At 37.2% G+C, this 23,455-nt stretch overlaps 1 protein-coding gene and 2 gene segments (V, D, J or C); all 3 read left to right on the forward strand.

The window, feature by feature from the left end:
- The first annotated feature begins 3,607 nt into the window (after positions 1-3,607).
- LOC111225332 lies at positions 3,608-4,200 on the forward strand. The segment is given in 2 exon segments: positions 3,608-3,656; positions 3,827-4,200. Coding segments are annotated over 2 exon segments (423 nt in total).
- A 414-nt stretch (positions 4,201-4,614) lies between these two features.
- Positions 4,615-16,012, forward strand: LOC111225593. The gene is made up of 9 exons (XM_022750567.1): positions 4,615-4,663; positions 4,784-5,077; positions 7,238-7,516; positions 10,700-10,704; positions 12,555-12,597; positions 14,767-15,111; positions 15,221-15,250; positions 15,455-15,561; positions 15,679-16,012. The coding sequence occupies exons 1-9, from the start codon at positions 4,615-4,617 to the stop codon at positions 15,703-15,705; spliced, it is 1,179 nt and encodes a 392-aa protein (XP_022606288.1). The 3' UTR covers positions 15,706-16,012.
- A 5,232-nt stretch (positions 16,013-21,244) lies between these two features.
- Positions 21,245-21,873, forward strand: LOC111225596. The segment is given in 2 exon segments: positions 21,245-21,313; positions 21,545-21,873. Coding segments are annotated over 2 exon segments (384 nt in total).
- Positions 21,874-23,455: the final 1,582 nt, after the last annotated feature.

A 23,455-nucleotide genomic window follows, 5' to 3' on the forward strand; every position in this document is an offset into this window, starting at 1 on the left:
CAAATTACTGTGAGCATTTAAAAAACAATCAGTGCAGAAAAACGCTAAAAACATATATTAATGGAAGTATAACTTAACATTTTTCCCCTAAAGGGAATACAAATCATATTTGAATTTTGTATTTTCTCCACACAGTTCACTGCCAGGATGTGACCCAACACCCTGCAGTCAGCTGGAATTATCTGTCCAAATCTGCAGAGATGAACTGCAGCCACAAAAAAGATGCTGGTCATAACCAGATGTACTGGTACAGGCAGCGTCCAGGGGAGACCATGACACTTATTGTCTACACAATTTATGGACGGGCCCCTGATTATGTACAGAAGAATCAAACCAAATACTTAGCTACCAAAGAAAACATAGAGAACGGGGCTCTTACTGTGAGAAACCTGCAGCTGGAGGACAGTGGTGTGTATTTTTGTGCTGTCAGCAAACACAGTGATGTGAGAAGTATCAGCAGCTGAACAAAAACTGCTTGCCAATAAATCTGATGCATTAGAAGCCTTATTTTGACTTTTATATCTTCCCTGTAGGTGGTGCTGGAGCTCCAGAGATACACTTCAGCTCAACACACAGCACCGACACTAGCAGAGGGGAGGGTGTTAATCAAAGAGTGTATAGTTAAAAGTTTATTCAGTCAAGAACTTAGAGGCACTTAGAGTTTTCTGTGTTCATTCAAGCAGGAGGACAACATGTCAACATTATTCTTTTTATCTTTGCTCATTGGTAATAACTTTTATCATTCATGAATATCACTTCATCTATAGTTTCTACATGGTTCATTCATTTTCTTTCTTTCTAGGTGTTTGTCTGGTACTTGAGGTGCATCAGTCTCCCTCTGATCTCATCACACAACCTGATGACAAAGTGCAGATGTTCTGCACCCATGATAAAACAGACTACAGGGTGATGCTCTGGTATCAGCGCTTACCTGGAGACACAGCTATGAAACTCATTGGATATTTGAACTTTCAAAATGTCCAAATGGAAGAGTCATATATGAGGGACTTTAATATCTCTGGAGATTTGGGTGGGAATACAGCAAAGAATGGCTCTCTTATATTCAAACTTCTAGCACACAGAGCGACAGCGGCAGTTTCTATCTGTGCAGCTAGAGAAGCACACTGACAGAAATCCCCTCTGAACTTAACAAAAACCCTGCACAATCTTTTATCATCAGTGGTTTTGAATAAGACACTGAGTAAACTGCTTCCAGACACCTGTTTTTGTGGTTGTATTTTAGTTTGATGCAATCATATCATCAGCTAATGTAATTGAGTCTCTATTTATGTTCTGTTCTAAAATATAATGACATCGGGGCGTCGTGTAGCGTAGTGGTTTAAGCAGGCGCCCCATGTGTAGAGGCTACAGTCCTCGCTGCAGTCGGCCCCGGTTCGAATCCCGCATCGGACGGCCTTTCACTGCATGTCATTCCCCCTCTCTCTGCCTCCCCGTTTCCTGTCACTCTCCACTGTGCTGTCCATTAAAGGCATAAAAGCCCAAAAAAAAAAAATATATAAAATATAATGACATCTGTCACAAAAATCCAACATCAACAAAAGAGCATATATAGAAATTAAAGTTTAAAATGCAAATAAATAAAGCCACGCCTCCTTCCTGCATCATCGTTCCTCCTTAAATGTGAGAAACAACAGACACCCTGTCATCAATGAACTGATGCTGCATTACATCCATGATGTTCAGATCTCTACATGATGATTTCATTTCTCTTTTGCTATTTCCTCACAGGTAACAGCTGCTTCACTGTGAAGTAAGAGGTACCGTATTTATATTTACATCTTAAATCAATAATCTGTCCATCTCTGCTTACAGCAGGTGTTTCTCTGGGGGTTCAGGTCCATCAGTCTCCCTCTGCTCTCATCAGAAATGCTGGTGATGATGTACAACTTTTCTGCACCCATGGAAAATCTGACTACAGAGTGATGCTGTGGTACCAGCAGTCACCAGGGGACAAAGCTCTCAAACTTCTTGGATATGGATATGCACAGTTCAATAACGACAGCATGGAACCACCATTTAGAAAACATTTCAAATTAGCTGGAGATTTGAGCAGTGACAAAACAAAAAATGGTTCACTTTCCATAAACAAACTAAAGGCACTGGAACACACCGCAACGTACTTCTGTGCAGCTAGTCAGCCACAGTACATCAACCCTCCATCTGTTCTTTACAAAAACCTCTTCCCCTCTCTCCTCAGAAAGTAGGTTAAATACCCCCAATGATTTATCATTTATTCATCTTTGTTCATCATTAACTCAATTTCATGTCCCTTTCCTGCTTTAGACACATTAACAACTTGTCAAGAACTTGTTAATTTTGCTTCAATTACAATCATCTGTCTTTTCTGGATTAAACATTCAGATCAAAGATTAGTAATATTCCTAAAAGCCAAAGCCTTGAAGGATAAAGGTCATTTGGTGATAATGAATTCTCTTGAATATCAACAATTTCAGACTGATCAGCTCAGGGAAACTTATGAATTCAACTGAACTTTAAACACAGCATCAAAATCTTGCCTGGTTGAAAACCTCTATCATTATAGTGAAGGAGTGATGATGTAAGAGCAGCACCATCCTTATTATTCTTGAATGAAGCACACTGTAGTCAACAGGAAGTATTTCTACACAACAAACACTTTCAGTCACCATGAACTGAAGTTGCTCTACAACAGTCTGTACATCAACCTGAGCTCAGATTCCTCTGTATCACTTCCTCCAGCTGCTGATCCACAAAGCACAGCAGAGACTGTAGTTGATTCTTCACATTCAACATGACAGCATCTCCTCTCATCATATCCATCATTACTCTGATCTGGATTGGAGGTATTCTACACTGATGAAGACACTTTTAACTCTAAAAAATACTTTCAGACAGAGGAATGTAGAATATTTACATCCTCTTTCTTTCATCCTTTTTGACCCTCCTATTCTTTGGTGTTTTATTCCAAATTAACTGTTTTTAAAAGCTTTATAGTATAAAGGAAGGGTGTTAAAGTGCTACCTAACATTGTTTTTTATACTCTCTTCACAGGTGTTTATCTTAATAAAGAAAAACAAGTGTTTCAGACTCCAGCTGAACTGTTGGGGAATCCTAACAGTGTAGTCAACCTGAGTTTAACACATCATATCTCGAGCTATGACACGATACTCTGGTATCAGCGCTCAGTAGGAGACAGTTCTCTAAAGCTGATTGGATATATGAACTATAAAACTCCTAAGGTTGAGAAAGAATTTGAAGGACACTTTGAAGTGAGTGGAGATGGAGAGAAAACAGCTTTTCTTCACATCCTGAACCTGAGACACCCTGAAGACAGCGGAGAATATTTTGGTGCAGCAAGTATGCACAGTAATAGAGACAGTGACTCTCTCGAACAAAAACCTCCAGCAGATAAGAGCACACAGACAGGAAACCACTGAAACCACAGTCTTCATTATAACAGTTACTTCATTCACAACTGCTCCCATGACTCCCCATGGCTAATGAGCTTTGTTGACTCCCTCCTGTCCTGATGTCATTTCCGCCCTTCAGATCTCAAGTGTTAGCTCATTGTATTTTCAGTCATTTTATTTCCTCCTCCAAAGTCAAAATGATCCCAGACATCACCACCTTGACTTTCTTTGTACTCTGGGCTGCAGGTAAAGTTAACACACAAACACAATATGGCCTCTTCTACATTTTAATCATTTGTAGCTCTGAAGTGAACTTTTGATTTCACCTTTGTTAAAAACATTTTAAAAACATGTAAAGATACAGCTAATATTAAAGTGATTTAGTAGACATGTTTATAATGTTTTCTGTCTTTCAGGTGTTTCTCAGTCTGTGTTGATCACTCAGTGGCCCCGCTACATCTCCAGGCTTCCCAATGGCTCGGCAGAAATGCACTGCTATCAGAATGACACTGATTATGAATATCTGTACTGGTACAGACAGCTGAGAGGAAAAGATATTCAGTTAGTGGTTTATTTAGTAGCTGGTTCTGCAACCTTTGAAGAAGAATTCAAATCTGGTTTTCAGGCAGTGACACTGACGGAGAAGCAGTGGTCTCTGACAATATCCAGCGTTCAGGAGAAAGATGAGGCTGTTTATCTGTGCGCTGCAAGTCTACACAGTGCTGTGGAAGACCTCAGGTCTGTGACAAAAACATACAACCCAGAAGCTGTTTATTGTTCTGACACCTGATTCACATTAACAATAATCAAATGAAGGAAGAAACTCAACCACATTGTGGAGAAGATGATATCAGTGACTTCTACTGCACGTCATTTAACTTATATTAATGGAAGTTGGGGAAGAAGAAAGAAAGTGAATAAGGAATAAATTCCTATTTAAAATAAAAGAATATATTATTGGTCATTGTTTCAACACTTAAGATGATCTATGTCCGTCTTTTTCCGACAAGCGTCAGTTGTGCTGCAGCCGTGTAAATGACTGTCCTGGATTCAACCAACAGGTGGAGACACAGCACATGGCATGAAGCTTTTATCAGCAGAAGTGAAAGGTGATGAATTAACTGACACAGACACAACACCCTCCCTCTTCACCCTAAGTCTTATATTTCTAAAGTCTACACTTTCCTCACATCAGTACTTGACAATGTCTTCACCTGTGCAAACATTTGGTTTTCTCTTCATCTGGTTTTCATGTGAGATCTCACATTTCATCCTGAATTACATGAAACTCATCATTAGTTATGTTTAACTTGCTGAACAATCATTTTAACTACAATGTACTGAATCCTTGTCTGCTGCTTCTTTCTCAACAGGTCAGGTGAACGCTGTCACATTTCACCAATCTCCTCCCCAGATAGTGAAGGACAGCAGTGAGGTCCAGATTAACTGCAGCCATGATGATACGAACCTTGTAATAATGCTGTGGTATCAACAAAGAAAGAACAGTCCGTCTATGACCCTCATCGGATACGGATATGAAAGCTCCCCAAACTACGAGGGGCAGTTTGAAGAACAATTTACTCTGACAAGACAAAGCACAGTGAAAGGCTCTCTGATTATAAAGACAGCAAACCTGTCGCACTCTGCTGTTTATTTCTGCGCTGCTAGTACACAGTGATGTGGTTCAATGCCACTCCCTCACAAAAAACCCTCATCTTTTTCCTGCAATTGAGACTCCGGCAGAAGAGGCAGGATCTCACTTCATACAGACTCTCACTAGAATAAGCTGCGTTTCTCCTGCAGCAGCACAAACCTGGAGGATGTCTCCAACTGTGATCGGATTTCTTCTCATCTTGCTTCCATGTAATTGAATTAACCACAAAGAAGCAATTTATTTGTGCTGTTAAATTTTTTTCAGCCTTTATACAGTTGTTTTAGCTTCATGGCATCTACGTATATCAGCTGCTTTATTTTAACTCTGTTTTACCCACAGATCAAACAAAGAGTGTGAAGTTTCAGCCATCTCATCCAAAAATTGCAAACGAAACAGCCAGTGTGGAGATTAAATGCAGTCATGATGATACTGGACTTAATGTAATGCTCTGGTACCAACAAACAGACAGCGGTCTGATGAATTTAATTGGATACAGCTACATTGGCAGTGACCCCACCTATGAGGAGCAGTTCAAACATCGGTTTGAAATTAAAAGAGAAGAAGTTAAAACAGGAGCTCTGATTATTCACAGTGTGAATCTATCAGACTCAGCTGTGTATTTCTGTGCTGCCAGTACACAGTGATGTGGTTTAATGTCACCCTTCACCAAAAACCTGCTCTCTGTTCTCAGGTGTTTTCAAGTTCAGGATCCTGAAAGTTTGACTAAACGTGGAGTAGTTATTGGCATGATATACATATAAATACATATAATATATAAGATAAACACACACAAAAAGTTTATAAATAATTATTTTCACTATCACTTAATCTATCAATCAATTCTTTGATATTCAATTCATAATTTAAAAAAAACTATTTCTCATGTTGGAGAAGCTGGAACCAAAACGTTTTGCGTTATTGCTTTTGAAATGATTTAAAGATTAATTAGCAGAAGAGTTCGTTTCAGCTCGTTTCAACATTTTACTACAGAATAGCAGTAAAGCAGGAAGATGCAACTATTTTCAGTGTTTAATAATCTGCTTTTTATATATATATACATACGGTAGTTCATTGTTTAATCTACAAAATTGTTTAATCTACAAAATGTCAGAAAAAATGTCAGAAAATGTGGAGGAGAAGCCTAAGTGCACTCTTCAAACTGCTTGTTTTAAGATATAAAACTTACAATGACAGAACACAGAGAAGAGCAGAAAATATTCACAATTGAGTTCAATGTTTTACTCAAACAAAATGACAAGTAATCAATTATCAAAATTGTTGACTAATTTATTGTTGATCAACACATTGATTAAATGATTAATAATGTCAGCATTAACTGAAACTAAACTAAAATGATAGTTTGTTATATTACATAACAATTAAATAAAATATCTGGAATGTATTCTTGGAATTACATTAACTGAAAGTTATGACATCACAAGACCATATTTTTAACTCCTAATGACATAATTGCGTTGGCTAATAATGTGACCTCATGTTATAATAAGAGTAATGTAACAGTGAACTATGTTTTCTGTTGTATCCCTTAAAGGCAATCACTGGTTGATGGAGCAGGGTAATGTAATTACATTATCCAGTGATGACGTTTCACAGAATTATACTTTTGATGGTAAGATTTTAACGTAAATGTATTCTTGATTAAAAACTATTTATATGCCAGTTTATTTTATTTTATTTATTACTCTGATTCAGTGTTGAATTTACTGCTGCCAATAAATGTAGAGGTTCCTTACTTTGCCACTGTTACACACATAAACTTTGGGGGAATAATTAAATGCTATATGAGATTTGCAGCATTAGTTCTGGAAATCTCAGTCTAAAAAATGTCCTTAGCAATAAGGGAGGAATTAATATTTAATATGCTTCAAAGTTTCAGTTCATAAACAGCCAATGTGAATTACAGTGAGTCATGATCATGTGACCTCGTGTTTCCTTTATGCTGAACAGAGTGATGTGTGTCTGTATCACTCAGCTGAAAGAAGGCTCATCACTAACATGATCATCACAGTCCTTTATCTGTCACTTCTTTTGCACTCAGGTGGGTTTTATGTTCCATCTCAAACTGTCTGTTTTATCTAACCAGTGCCTGAATGTCAGGTTTCCATCATATAATTGTGTGAATCGACAGTACTGTTTTCTACATGTGCTGCAGGTCTCACTGTTGTAGTTCTGCAGTCTGGAGATCATGTGTTTAACAAAGGAGCCACCGTGACGCTGGAGTGTAGTTTGGGTCCAGGGCTCAGCATGGGCAGCCATACCATGTACTGGTACCGACAAAACCACTACAGAGCTCCAATAGAGTTTCTCAGGAAAGAGTATGACACAACTGTGGGCCACTTCCAGTCGTCCATCAATACATCCAAAAACTACTTCTCTCTTCAAATTACTGAGCTGTTCCTGAATGACAGCAGCACCTACTACTGTGCTGCCAGTCACAGTGATGCACACACACCAGACAGTCATACAAATACCAAGTGTGTCTGTAACACATGATATGAGGCAGGAAGGAGCCGTGGCTTGTTTGGTTTTCATACAATAAAGAAAGTTTTGTGCCGAAAAAAGACTAGGCCAATATTTACTGGACTCCCTTTACTCTCAAAACAACATGCCAAAGTCAGAGATACTGACATCACATTTTTCTCCATACTGAGATACTTTATACTATATCACTCATGTATAATTGATGTGCAACTAATGCAAGACTCATCATGGTCTCCTAATGAGGCTGGTTAAAATATTTTGTTGCAATATCTCTTTTACGTGTCTGAATCTGGATAATTTATGTTTGAGATGATATGAGAGAGAAAAAGAGAGTAGCACGAATGATAGGAGCATCCAAAATTCCTCTCAGCCAACTTCAATCATTAAGCTTCAAGCAGAAGAGTCTAGTTAGTTTAAAAAACGTCCCAATCTGAGATGCTTTTGTCCATGTGTTGTAGCGATCCGACTGTTTGTTTCATGTCAAACAGTCTGATCCTCTGAAGAAGCAACAGAGACGTCTAAACACTGCTGGCACAGTGAGACTGTAGCTGTACAGAGAAACTGGTGTGAGACATAACAGTGCTACTATTTTTTATAATCAATTACTTGTGTAAGTAAAACTGTGAAAAAAATAACTATTGTAGTTGTGATACAACTTGCTGTGCTGCTTTTCTAGCCTTTACAAAATGATAATGGATATTTTTCACTATATTCTGACAGTTTAGCAACCAAACGATTAACATACTAGTTTATGAAATAATCTACAGATTAATGAAGGAATAATAAATCAGAACTTCAACTAAAGGAAGAAAACATGTTCATTGGAAAGTACAAGAACTGCCTCTTCACAGTTCAATGATGTTTGTGCAACACCACAAAGCTGATCAGTTCAGATAAGTGAGCAGGTGAAAACATGGTGAGGTTGATACATCCTATACAACATTATTGCCCTGAATAGTGTGTCAACTGTGTCACTCTATCCTCATCTTCTTTCATATATAATTGAATTGCGTGCAGCCTGACAAGAATAAAGTATATGAAGTTTAAGAGGATGGCACACACTGACCTCTACAGGGTCCATGTGAGATTACACACAGATGTGATGGTGACAAAGTAAGTTCAATACTGTATGTAAAAGATGTGGCCAGTCAAATCATTTGAGTGAATAAATGTAGTTATGAAGAGGTTTGAATATGGTGTTATCTAAGTACAGCTGAGTAAATGCAATATACACATAATATAATGCATATACTGCAGTTAGTTTTATTAAGTATAAAAAAGGAACATAAACGATTATTACCATTCATGTCATATAATAATGATAATATTAGGGCAGACTAAAATGTTGTTGAGATTTTTTTTAATTTCGCGACAGATACATAAGATTACACAGTGAGCAGACTAATGCCATATGTAAATGTATAAATGCAAAACTTGTCCTCATCAATTTATCAAACAAAAAATTGAATATTTTAAAAGAACGGTGGAATGAACGAAAAAAAAGAATGTAATACTTGTTTAATGAACATTGAGTTTAAGCTAGAAGATGTGTTGTTTAAAGATGCCATGCCTTTATCTGTGTTTATCTTCCAATAATGTAATAATTTAAAAAACAAAACAAAAAGGATCAAAACTGTATTAAAAACTGGCGCAATGACGCATATGCATCAGTAAGACAATACTAGTAGCAAAACCAGGTTGTAACATTTTTCCTCTCATCAGTTCTGAGTTGTTATTACTGTATTATAACTTAAAAACTTGTTACACCGAGTATCATGTCACTATATAAATTTGTTGTTAAACTGCACTGACAGTTTTTATGGCCATCTGGGGGCAGCAGAACAAGCTGTGAACCCAACACTGACATACTGTCACCTTGTGAAGTTAATATGGCAAATGTGTTGACTATCTACACACCCGGCAGACACAGAACAACATTAGCATTTGTTTGGAGTTGTGTCTCTGTCCAGCTGGTGAATTTGGGGCCAATATTAACTCTCTTTTAGCTCTGGTTTTGGTCTCTACTAGTTCTACCATATGAGGTTCTTTGACTCCACTGTGTTTACCAGTTGGATGTTAACTTTGTCTTCTGTTTAGTGCTGGGCAGGTAGTGTAAAGTGTAGAGAGAGCAGAGACAGACCAGATGATTAAGTTGCAGCCAGAAAACAAAAACTATGAGCTCAAAAATGTTGAAATGCTTCATAGAGCTGAGGGGGACAGCAGAGACAGGTAATAACTATCGGTGGGTACAGGAGGACAACTTTCACAATTATACAGATTTCTATGAGCCATAATTAAAATTATATATCTGATAAGTACAGCTTTAAGCTTCGATTACCGTCATTACTCACTAAAGGGAGACTTCTTACAGTGTCCATTTGAAATCTCAAAATTAGATTAAAAAATTAGCAATTTAATTTCAACATTTTAATTTACGGATCTCCTACAGTATCAGTCACATCCGTCAGTGAACGCTCCTCAGTAAATTTGTCTCTGCACTGATGACTGGGTGGATAAAGAGGTGTGACCATGAGAGGTGTCACTTCCTCTGAACAGCTATAAACAAACACAAAAACACTCTCCCTTTTCCTTCCCTCTGTTGTTGCTTCTTTTCTTAGTCGACACTGAAATAGCAACAGTCAGACTGGAGCCTGTTCAGCTGTCAGTCAGCCCAACCTGTACAGCTGCTCTCACACAGAGAGAGATGGAGGCTGAGATATGGAGACGATGGGTGGGGGAAGGAGAGAGCAGAGAACGAGAAAGACTTTAGGTTTTTGTGTGATGCTTTTTCATCGTGGGGACAGGGGGCCACGGTGATACAATCCCATAGAGCCGCCGTACAAAAACCTCCTCCCATTGACACCCATTGTGTAGACGGCTACAGGCAACTTGAAACACTTGGCAGAGCAGAAAACGTCAATAATCTGAAGCTGTGTCTGATGGCAGGACACTTTGACACTGAAAAGTTCATTTATATGCAGAAATATGTTGGAAAAAGTTTGAAAAATGACTTTTGAATTATAATTAGAGAGTCTGGATTCTTCTTTTACTCATCTTGACAAACACAAAAAACTCTGGACATTATGAAGATCATCTCACAATCTTAAAGCTTCTTCATTCTCTGGATTAATAGACGGTGTCTCAACATCATGATCATGGAAAGTTTTCAGACTTTTTGGTAGAGGAGAAAGTCAGTGTGACTATGGAAATGAAGCTTACTTTGGAAAAGGAACAAAACTCACTGTTTTGGGTAAGTCAGAGCTCTCACAACCTCAGTTCACTACAACTAACTTAAAACAATTAAAACATGCTGGTGTGACAGTGAAGGACAAACTGTTGTTATAAAAAAGCTGAAATATTAAGCTGAACAGAAAACACTGTGACCTACTCTGATCCTGCTTACTTTGGCCAAGGAACCAAACTGACAGTTTTAGGTAAATATTTCTGTTTATTACTGTATTTTGGTAAATTTCACAATGTCACAATTCCACACAGCTTTAGAGTCTCACTATAAACTGACGTATTAGCTGTGAAAGAGCTGAAATATTGAGCTGAGCAGAAAACACTGTGACCAACACTCAGCCTGCTTACTTTGGCCAAGGAACCAAACTGACAGTTTTAGGTAAATATTTCTGTTTATTTCTGTATTTTGGTAAATTTCACATTGCTTTAGAGTCTAAGTAAAAACTGAAGTATTAATAAAAACTTTACAAAGATAATTCTGGTAGAAAAACACAGGAGTTTCATGCACAGTTTTATGCACTGTGACAATGTCAACGAAGCCTACTTTGGAAAAGGAACAAAACTGACTGTTTTGGGTAAGTCTGAGCTCTCACATCTTCAGTTCACTACAACTAACTAAAAAATGTAAATGCTGGTGTGAAAGTGAAGGACAAACTGTTGTTATTGAAAGATGAAATATTGAGCTGAGCAGAAAACACTGTGACCACCAATAAGCCTGCTTACTTTGGCCAAGGAACCAAACTGACAGTTTTAGGTAAATATTTCTGTTTATTATTGTATTTTAGTAAATTTCACATTGCTTTGGAGTCTAAGTAAAAACTGAAGTAATGGTAAAAACTTCATAAAGATAATTCTGGTAGAAAAACACAGAAGTTTCATGCTCAGTATTTTTGCACTGTGACAACCTCAACGAAGCCTACTTTGGAAAAGGAACAAAACTGACTGTTTTGGGTAAGTCAGGAGTGATTAAAATGGAACAGATCCAGTTATCTTTGTGACTGAAGTGGTGTATTAAGAATTCTTATGCAATTGGGTACAAGTTCAGCTCAGTGGTTTTTGATGTTAAGCCTTAACGCTGTGCCAATTACGAAGCTTATTTCGGCCAGGGAACAAAACTGACTGTTCTTGGTGAGTAAAACATCAAACTTTCTTCTCGTGAATTCAGCTCTAAAACAAGTAAAACGAGTTAAAGCAGGTCTGTTGTTTGAGGAAAAATATTTTTGATGCATAAAACGTTTAAAAACCAGACTGCAGTGCAAACAGTGTTGTTTTGGATTTTAAGAAAAGTGACATTTACGACATAAGTAAAACAAGTTAAAGCAGGTATATTAATTGGGTAAAAAGTTTTGCCTTACAAAAAACTTGCAAAGGCCAGACTAGTACAACAAATGTTTTTTGGATTTTAAGAAACATGAAACTTAAAACACGAAACATTTAAAAGTAATTAAAAAGTAAATAATGAAAGTAAAAACAGCATCTTGGGCTGTTTTGAGCACTGCTCAAATGCACTGTGACACTGGTTATGAACCTCACTTCGGTGGAGGAACAAAGTTAACTGTATTAGGTAAGAAAGAGATATTGTATTTACAGTCTATGATAAGGTCTGGGGTAAGAAATCAGAATGAATGATTTAAAAAAAACGTTGTAACTTAAGTTTTTCTGTTACAAACTTATTGTTTTCAAATCTCTTCATGGTTTAAGTTCAGCTCAGAGCCTTTTGTTCTGAAGCTTAAACACTGTGTCAGTTCGAAGCTTATTTCGGCCAGGGAACAAAACTGACTGTTCTTGGTGAGTAAAACGTCAAACTTCATCTCATGAATCCGCTTTCGAGAAAACTAAAATATATAAAAGTCGACAGGTTACTTGTTGATAAAGGGTTTGTAAAAACAGAGGCTATGGTGCAGCAGGTGATGGGATCTAACCTGAAGGAAAGTTACATTTACTCAAACTAACACACAAAGAAGGAGCCCAAAGTAAAAGCAGCATCTCAGGTTGTTTTGAGCACTGATCAAGTTTACTGTGACTCTGGTACTTCAGAGGCTTACTTTGGTGGAGGAACAAAGTTAACTGTTATAGGTAAGAAAACATTTTAAAGTTAATTAAATATTGTTGTTGATAGGATTTATTTTGTTCAGATGTTTCTCACACTGTAAATTAACCCCAAGGCTCGACTGACTCCTAACCATATAATCATGATTAAACCATGATTGTGGCTGTCACTGGGCTAAATAATCAGAAAAATAGTCATAAAAAGATATAGATGTGGAGAGGGTGAAAGGTCATGGAGGAAGTTTTCACTCTTTTGCAACCTAAAGTAGATTGAAGTCAGAAGAGTATTTACATGTCAAAGAGTGAAAAAGTTGAAAAATGTGTGGCACAGATAAGGAGGCAGTAGGAAGAGTTTTTGTTACAGTTGTCTGTCTCTGTGCTCCTACACGGAGGCTTACTTTGGAGCTGGAACTAAACTCACTGTTTTAGGTAAGACATGTTGCAAAAAATAACCTAGGAATGATTCACAGCTTGTTTGCTGTATGTATATGTATTAAATAAATGGCCGGTATTAAAAATATACTTAAAGAACTTTTACTTCATGCTATTGAACAAAGTATTCTCTTTTTAGAAAGGGGAAAAGAAGTTAAGATAGAGGTTTATCCACTAAAAACAAGTGTTGTCTGGAGTCTCCAGCAAAAGTAGTGTGGCAATAAAACATTTGGCTCTGTGCCCAGAGTATTACTCTCACAGTGAGTTCTTATCAGCCCTGTCAAATACTGTGAGTTTCCAGTCAGAGGCTTACTTTGGAGCTGGAACTAAACTCACCGTTGTAGGTAAGATATTATTAATATATATGTTAATATATCAAAAGGTAAAATGTAAGGTAAAATGTAAAATTATGTTTCAATACCTCTAACCAGGTTAGTTACAAATTAGTTAATTATGATGTAAACCTTAAATTGGCAGTTTAAAATAGTTAAAACAGATATCTTTTGGTTAAAGCACATTTTCAAGAGCTTTGTGTGCACAGTAACGTGTTTAGTTTAAACCGAAAAAAGAACACAAAGACAATCTACAGCTTTCAGTGCTGAATGGTTGAGCAGTTTTTTCTGTAGCCTTGTATCAGTGTGAACAACTACGAACCAGCTTATTTTGGCAGTGGCACCAAACTGACAGTGTTGGGTAAGAAAATGATAAAAATCATATGCATAAATATTTGTTCTCATCTTCGTTTAACCTTAATGAGCAAATTTATTGTTAAGGAACTGTTTTGATGTCTTATATGTGTGTGTTTGTTGTAAAAACTGACAGAAAAAAAACACTGTAAAATCTATGTAAGATAAATCTCTCAGTTCTACAGCTACATTTGGTTTAGGCACAAGACAGTTATTATACTCAACCGACTACTGTTGCGGTAAACTCATAATCTTAAAACTGTGAAATTTAGCATTTGCCTTGAAGTATTTGAAACAGCCATAATTCTTGCATTTGCAAAAAAAGTAAAGTTAGAGAAATATATAAAGTGCATGAATAATTAAGAAAGATAAGGGCGAAGTACTACTTGGTGAAAAACATAAATACAGCAGTTGAATACATTAGGTTTAAACATTGTAAGTCTCTGTCAGTTTTTTACATGAGAGTCAGCAGCGTGCTCTGGCAGTTATCCTGCTTATTTTGGAGAAGGAACCAAGCTAACAGTTCTTGGTAAGATCTTTAAATAAAACACAAACATTTATCTGAAGAAGTTCAATCTCGGTGACTCTCAGTGTGAATAATGTAAGCTGTAATGATCATGTTGTATTTGATGTTAATGTTCAGTGTGATTTGCTGTCCCTGTGTTCTTGTATAAATTCTGATGTCAAGATGTCACATATACTTTAGAGTTAGGTGTTGGACGGTGGTTTGTTGTAGATCCACAGGCAGCTTTAATCTACTGATTTATTTCTTTTGTCCTTGTTGAGCCAGGGCGTACAATCACCCCACCAACAGTTACAGTGTTTAAACCTTCATCAAAGGAGTGTCGAAACCTGAAAGATGAGAAGGAGAGGAAGAAGACCTTACTCTGTGTGGCCAGGGATTTCTACCCAGACCATGTCAGTATGTTCTGGCAGGTTAATGCGAAGAATGTCACCAAAGGTGTGGCCACTGACCCCGCTGCCTGGTTGGATAATGGAACCTACTTCATCACCAGCAGGTTGAGGGTCCTTGCCGAGGTCTGGACCACACCCGGGACAAACTTCTCGTGCTTTGTCAGCTTCTTCAATGGGAACAAAACTATCGAAACTAACGAAACAGTTTTTGCTGTTGAAGGTATGTTCATGTGGAACTCAGAAATAACCTAAACCTGATCTTTTTACTGCTGGACATACATGTAAACAATCATCTGTTCTTGTCTGATCCGTTTCTTATTTCTTGTCAGCCGGAAGTGACGGAAGTGTCAAGACAAGAGGTAAATATATCATCATGAGCGTCTGTTCACCTCACATCAATTCTGAAAACCGAAAATATCTACTGTTCAAATAAAATAAAAGATAGAATTCATAAGCACATGTATATAAACCAAGAGCTGCGTATATAATCTGTCTCCACAAAGTGCATTGGATATTTCCTCTTTGAACCATGTAACTCATCTGAATGTTTGAACTTTGTGCAGTGACATATTTGAGGAGCACACAGAGTTTCAAACTCTCCTACACTGTTTTAATCATCAAGAGCAGCATCTATGGAGCCTTTGTGGCGTTTCTGGTGTGGAAACTTCAGGTTTGTCAAACACTTTTCATCAACTGTCCTTGACATAAAACTGGCTCCATATATTTTACTATGTGAATGAACAGGTGATAAAAAGAACTTGTTGTGTTTGTGTATTGTCTGTTTCAGGGTTCAACTGGAAAGCAGAAGTACTGAGAGCTGAGCTGAGGTGAACCAACTCTGGCAGATGGATTATCTTGTTTTCTGTAAATACAACTGAAAATATAGTAGTTATATTTCTACTGCTGTATGTTATAGTGCATTTGCACTTGTATATCAATGAGCCATTCGATTAACAGTTCTGTGCTTATTCTTTTTACAATGTTAAAGCTATAACCAGCATGCAAATAGTTTAGCATCAAGTTTTTATCGATACTTAATGCATCATTCTATGTGTTTGTGGTGGTTCAACGGTTGTGTGCTTTGTTTTCTTCTCAATAAAAGTGTTTCAGGAAAATCTTGACAAACATGTTCTGTCATTTTTCTTTGAGGGTTTGTCCTGAGGATTAGACAGATAAACTGCAACATCTGTCAGTTGCTCCAAATTGATGCAATAGTTTCCATCCTCCCTCTTTCTTCTCACATCTCATCACTGAACTGATAGTGTGAGGTATTTTTAGCAGCTCACCAACCGGCCTGTTTTCTGAGAAATCAACTACTATCCACCTACATGTGTTGAAACATCTCAGGTCCATTTGGTTCATTACAAGCTTTTCCAATGATGTGACTCATATTAAATTAGATTCCATCAACTAATCTGATTTTTTTTTCTTTTTGTGAAATTATTTGAAGTTATTAATGTGGGTTTATTTGTCATATCTAGTTTTTCCACTTTCCACGAACATAAGCAATGCATTACAGTTTGTATTCTCTTCATGAATTAAGAAATTCCTCCTTTAGTTCAGACACTGTCAGAAACAAAGAAAATGAGTGTGTGTCGACCACACAACAACAGGAAATCAACGTTCTCCTCCGTGTACAAAAGAAGGTCAAAGCTGGTGTTGTGAGAAGACAGACTGGGGCTTGAAACTGTGCAGAGGAGAGGATGTGGTCACACAGCAGCCTGCAGATTGCTCTCTGTGCTGAGAAATGACAGAGGTGCAAACTTCCACCTCACCACAACCTCCGGCTCACAGGCCGCACCTGCATCTCTGCACCAACTCACACCCACACTGCTCATCTCTGAGCAAACAGCTGGGAAAACCTCCATCTCTGTGTCAACTGAAGCTACACAATCAACTTAACTATGTGCTGTATTACATACAACAGCTGTTAACTTTGATCTGGTGCACACAGTTGGATTTGAAGCTTTTATGTTTTATATGGAAAATGTATATTGTTGTAGACTAAACGTTATCAGCAGTAATAAACAATCACTATCAGTAATGAATAATAATTAAAGACTGAGGGTGTTTAATTGTAATCTCCTTATCAAGATGCAATATATGACTGTATTTGAACCATATCACGCAATTTAGTAAAAACTTACGTCTAAACTGTGCTCCATCTAAGTTTAATTCACATTTGTAAAGAACCCAGGGGGCGTGAAACTGCGGAAGAACACTTTCTACTTTCTCCATTTGTTTCCTTGAAAAACATGTTTGTGCTTATCAGATAAACAGGAAAAAGTGTCTGAGACGGCAACACAAACACGGACTTTCATTTCCAACCGTTAGAAAACGGACTTCAATGCTCTCACCCTGCATTATTTTTTAAGTTTCAGCAAAAGCATAATAGAAGGTCGTAGTGAATTCATGGAATAAATGAGGCAAGTGCTTTTTAATAAACCATATCTAAATATTTAAATATGGTTTATTTAAACCAAGTGAGCAATATGCAATCTGAGATATCATAAATGTTGCCCCTTAAATTTGACAAACCAAACCAGAAGACTCCAGAACAAAACATTGAACCATCTGCAACAACCAAACTGCTGAGATCCAACAAACTGAAAGCCGTAACTGCTAAAATCATTATTGTTACAAATTATATTTTTGGAAACTATTCTTAAATACGGAAATAGATGGATCTAAATATAAAATATTAATGATAATAATAATCTGAGAAGTTTCAAAGAATAAAAGGTGAATACCTATTGACATGAGGTTTAAATGCTGATAGAGTATAATGATTTTTAAATTTGAACATCAACATTTATAATCTCTGTCTGTGACATCATCAGTCTGACTGATAGTATCATTATTAGCAGCTGTTCCCAAAAGCTCTGCCTCCTGTTGATGGTTTTAGAACAAGACAGAAAATTTGAAGCAGCAAACATGCCTCTTTCATTATTTGAAGCAACCACACACTATTTTAGGAAGTTAAAATACCAGGCTGGAAGTTTTCTGTTCCACATGGATACTAAACTTAATGTCTGGATAGATAATGTTTAATAAAGGCTGGGAGACGACAATCACTGTCAAGTCGTAGGTAAACACACTTCAGCAACTTGACACATGAAAAAACTGAACCCACATGTTTTGTTTCAATTAGCTTAATTTCACTTGACAGGTTTAACAACCCCATCTGGTGCAAACTGAATATTAAGTCATGTGTAGGATTCCCAAACTGTAATTCAAGCCAACACAGGTTTTATCAAATTATTATATATATGTATAATAAGTGTGTTTATGACATCTCATTGTCCTTTATGTATAACACACTCTTTAGGAAAGGTGCGATGCTACTTGATGTAAAACGGATGTAAATATGCTCACATTCACAGTGCATTCTTCTAATAGATGTTAAGTTTATCACTTGTTCAACTAAGGACCAGTGGCTGTCAATCGTTGAAGAAATCTCCTTAATGGAAAATTTGACACATATATTTTGACCAAGAAAAACACAACTGGATGGAAAATGGAGGGATTGGACAGCTTACAAGACTAAAACTGGTGATGTCAACAGACATTGCCAGGATTGTAAGAATGTAGTAAATGTATCTCCTAAGCATTGTTCGTTCTATGTTGCTGACGCTGTTTCTTGGTGTTGATTTTGATAGATGAATAAAGTTTTAAGTGGTAAAAAGGTTTATAATTTGTTTAGCATTATGACCAAAACATGACTAAAACTCACCATGGACTCTTACATCTCTGGACTCTCTCCAGCTGCTGCTGTGTGGGGGCTCCACATCTGTAGACACCAGAGTCTGCAAACTTCAGGTGCCAACTGTCAGGCTGCCATCTGCTGGATAAACCTGCAACACGGCAGTCAGTCAAGCTATAATAAAATTAAGATGCAAACCTCTGAGCCTTGATTTCATGCATGTAATGTCTTTGAATCACATTTAGACATAAGAGTAGAAGGGGAATTTGATAGCTCTTAAAAAGGCATAATTTACAACTCCATTAAGTCTGCAGTTGTGAATATTAACAACATAATTTGCAGATAATTTCTGAGGTTCTGTGATCAAATTGTTCATTCGAGGGATTTTCCTGGTGAACAAAAGAGCTAGTACAAAAGACAGAATCAAGCCGTACATTTTATGTTTCACAATCATAAGACACTCCTGCAAACTGCTGCACTCATCTGAAGTTAAGGTCACCTATTGTTTTTGTAAACTGAAAAATCAAGGCCCAACTTCACAAAGCTTTTACTTATTGAATACACTTATAGAATTTTTAACACCAACAGGGGGAGAAAGAAAACTAATGTAGAAACATCACCCTGTTCACTACACAAGTGTTGCTGAACTGACAAGACCAGAACAAAAAGCTAACAGCAGAAGGTCACATCATCTTTAACATAATGTTAATTATCATCATATTTTTCTTCTTTAGTCTCTGAGTGAGAGACAAATATTTTTTAAAAAGTAAAAGTTTTGCACAGAAAATGAGTTTAGTATCTAAAATGTTTGTTTGTTTTTTTCCCCACAGGTGCCTCTCACAACAAACATGTCGATCAAACACCTCCTTTCATCATTAAGAATACCGGTGAATCTGTTGACAGTGAGATCAACTGTTCACACAGCATAACAAATTATGATCGCATTCTCTGGTACAAACAAGAAGGACAAAGCTCTAAAGCTTCTGGGATATCTGTATATAAAAACCATAAATGTCGAGGACAATGTGAAAAGAAAAATCACCTTTGACGGAGATGGTGAAAAATATTCAAAGCTCACCATCTCTAATCTGTCATTAAGTGACAGTGTTGTGTATTTCTGTGCTGCATGTCAGTACAGTGCTGCAGAGTCCCCTCAAATCAATACAAAATCCTTTCTGTGTGCCAGACAGACAAGATGTTTAGTTTCCTGAACACCTGTGGCTTTGAAGAGTTTAACTATTAAAGCATGTAACAATTACAATTTAAAATGACCTATCATTATATAGTAATTATTATATTATATTATATTAAACTGTTTCTTTGGACTATATGTTTTATGTTATTAATTGATAATGTTTTATAAAATTTCAAAATCAGACCACTGTTTATCATGTTTCTACTCTTTTCTTTATTAATGTCCAGCTTGATGTTCGTTTCGCTCCTTCAAAAATGTATATAATTAAGAACACAACTAAATACAGCATGTCACACAATACAACCTGGCCTCTCAAGCTTGTCAGTGTTACCGGTCAGAATTAAAATGAATGTACTGTGATGTACTGTAGGGGAACCCCAAGTACCACTTATACTACCATCTACGTATACCTTGAATGAACAGGAATATTTCAATACAGCAACTCACAGGATCACATCACAAAACGCAATGAAACCCACCAGTTGCAGCTCTTTGTATCAACTAAGTGAGACTGGGAGTTTCTGTCAGAACATGGATATTATCATTATACAAGGCCTCCTCAGGTGGTCCATCTGTTTGCTGTGGACCGCAGGTAATTACCAATAAGATCAACTGTGGACTGTTCTCATGTTTTTACAATTGAATGGGATTTCATAATCTAGCACTATTATTCTATTATGTTATCCTTTATTGTTAAACATATAGGGATTATTGATGGGAGTGATGTCACCCAGACCCCCATACTGTGGAAAGACAAGGGTGACAATGCAACAGTGGAATGCAGCCACACCAAGAGTGATGGCTACTACCAGATGTACTGGTACAGACAGCTGCTAGACAGCAAAAACTGCAAAGTTAAAATGTTCTCTAGTGGTAACTTTTGTTGTTATGTACACACATAGGTCTAACTGGTGGGAGTGATGTCACGCAGACCCCCATGCTGTGGAAAAACAAGGGTGACCATGCAACAATACACTTCAACTACACCAAGGGTGATTTTTACTACCAGATGTACCGGTACAGACAGCTGCCAGGAGAAACCATGAAACTAATTGTGTTCACAACAACATCTAAAAAAGATCACAACTTTGGAGATTTCAGGAAAGAGAAATTCTTAGCCACCAAACCTGACGCTCACAGTGGGACATTCACAGTAAAGAACCTGGAGCCAGGAGATTAAGGCTTGTATTTCTGCGCTGTGAGTCAAGACAGTGATACAGACACATGTGAAAGCTGAACAAAACCCCAGCGCACTTTTCACAACTGTTACCAAATATGTAAAGTACTATATGGGAACCTCGAGTACAACAAACACTCCAAGTCACACTTTGAGTCCTTGTGTGGATTTTAATAGACAACAACAAGATCAGAGAACATCACAGAGTACAAGACACTCCCACCTGCAACTCTTCATATCTCTGTAACTACACTGACAGTCAGGTACAGTAGGAGACTCGGATCTTTAGAACATGAACATCCAACATGTTCTCCTCAGCTTGTTACCAGTTCTGCTCTGGAACAAAGGTAAACATCTAGGGTTGGTTAAATTTGTTTTAATACAATGAGACATGTTGTGTATTACTATTCACACATTTAAAAACAACAAACCTTTTATTTATTTGTCATTGGCATTAAATTATTAATTTTTCAAAGAATTTTGTAAACTCTCTTTTAAGGGTTGCCAGCAGATGTGAACAGTTTAAAAATGGTGTGAGAATTGAAATATTCATTACTTTTGTATGCTGTTGTAAACAGGTTTTATTGATGGGAGTGATGTCAACCAGACCCCCATACTGTGGAAAAACAAGGGTGACAATGCAACAATACACTGCAACCACACAAAGGGTTTTGACTACTTCCAGATGTACTGGTACAGACAGCTACCTGGAGAAAATATCAAACTAATTGTGTTCACAACAACATCTAAAAACGACTTTGGAGATTTCGACAAAAAGAAATTCTCAGCCACCAGACCTGGTGCTGAGAGCGGGACATTCACAGTGGGGAATCTGGAGCCTGGAGATCAAGGCTTGTATTTCTGCGCTGTGAGTCAACACAGTGATACAGACACATGTGGAAGCTGAACAAAAACCCCAGAAACTCCTGTACAGTAGGGGGACCTCAAGCACAATCACAGATCATCATACAGTACTGACACTCCCATATTCAACCCTTCATATCTCTGTTGTTACGTCACACCTCCCCTCACATAGACTGACAGTGGCTCACATCCAAGTTCATTTTCTTCAGAGCAGAATGATGATCACAGCTGGTCTGATCAAACTCTCTGCAGCTCTGCTCTGTGTTGTAGGTACTGTACATTATGACTCTGAGGACTGAGGGGAGAAAATGTCACTTTGTCTTTTCTTGTAGCAGATATGAATTAGTAGTAATAAAATATTAATGATTTAATTATGATCATTTGTCTACATGACTAAACTGAGTCACATTTTCCCCTACAGGTCTCACTGATGGGAGTGATGTCACTCAGACTCCTCTGCTATTGGGGGATGAGGGTCAGTCTGCCACAATGAACTGCAGTCACACTAAGGGCAGTACATATCGAGAGATGTACTGGTACAGACAGCTGCCAGGGGAGGGAATAAAGCAAATAGTTTTCACAACTGCATACAGTGCTCATGAATATGAAAAAGGCTTCAATCAGGACAGATTTCCAGCACAGAAGAGCGATGCTGAGAATGGATCTTTGACTGTGAAGAAGCTGCTGCCTGAAGACAGTGGGGTGTATTTTTGTGCTGTGAGTCAACACAGTGATACAGGTGACTTAGACAGCTGCACAAATACCCAACGGTTGTGTCACAGTGAATTGAGTTAAACAATCCCTTTAATGAACTGTAGAGGGAACTACACACAAATGGTTACACTTCACTTTGGACAAGAGGAAGAAAATATTAAAATACACCCTTGACTTTTTATCATTTCTTTTACATTGAATTTCATGTTATTATTTCCTGTGTAACATTGCATAATGACTATTATGCCATCTTATTTCTCCCTATGCATGAGAATCTGTCTTAAAAATTATTTCAATTTAAACAAGAGAAAATAAACTGTGATCCCACTAACAACTGTATATTTTGAGAAACCTGAGAAAATGTAATTTTATTTTATTTTCATCATATTAGTTATATTTGTTGCTGTTGTATTCTCCTTTTTGTTTGAGAGTGTCAATTGCATGACCTCTAATTGATTAATTAATGCTTTTCTTTAATTCATGTGTCAAGATTCATTCCTTTTGAATGTGTACAAAATGTAATCCCTTACTTGAATGGTGTTTTTGAACTTCCTGTTTTACTGTTTGTTGTCTACACACTAAATTTTACTTAACATTAAAATAATCAAGCTGGTGTTTTGTCACATTTTCAGATTTAAGGCCCTACTTGATGGTCACAAATACAGTATTCTATTCTGTGACAGACTCAGCAACTATAGATGACTGGATATTGAAAATGAAATATGACATGATCTATAAACCACAATCACCCCTGTTTATACTGCCAAAGATTATGACTAGCACCTGGAATCAACCACACTCAAGGATGTCTTTATTACACTTGCTGCAGTCTAATTCTCCATTGTTTTTAATGTTGTGCTCAGTTCAGCACATCACAAATCATCATACCTGACCTCCTCTGCTTGACAGTG

Source organism: Seriola dumerili, unplaced genomic scaffold (assembly GCF_002260705.1).
Source record: "Seriola dumerili isolate Sdu_G_001 unplaced genomic scaffold, Sdu_1.0 BDQW01000149.1, whole genome shotgun sequence".
Lineage (NCBI taxonomy): Eukaryota > Metazoa > Chordata > Actinopteri > Carangiformes > Carangidae > Seriola > Seriola dumerili.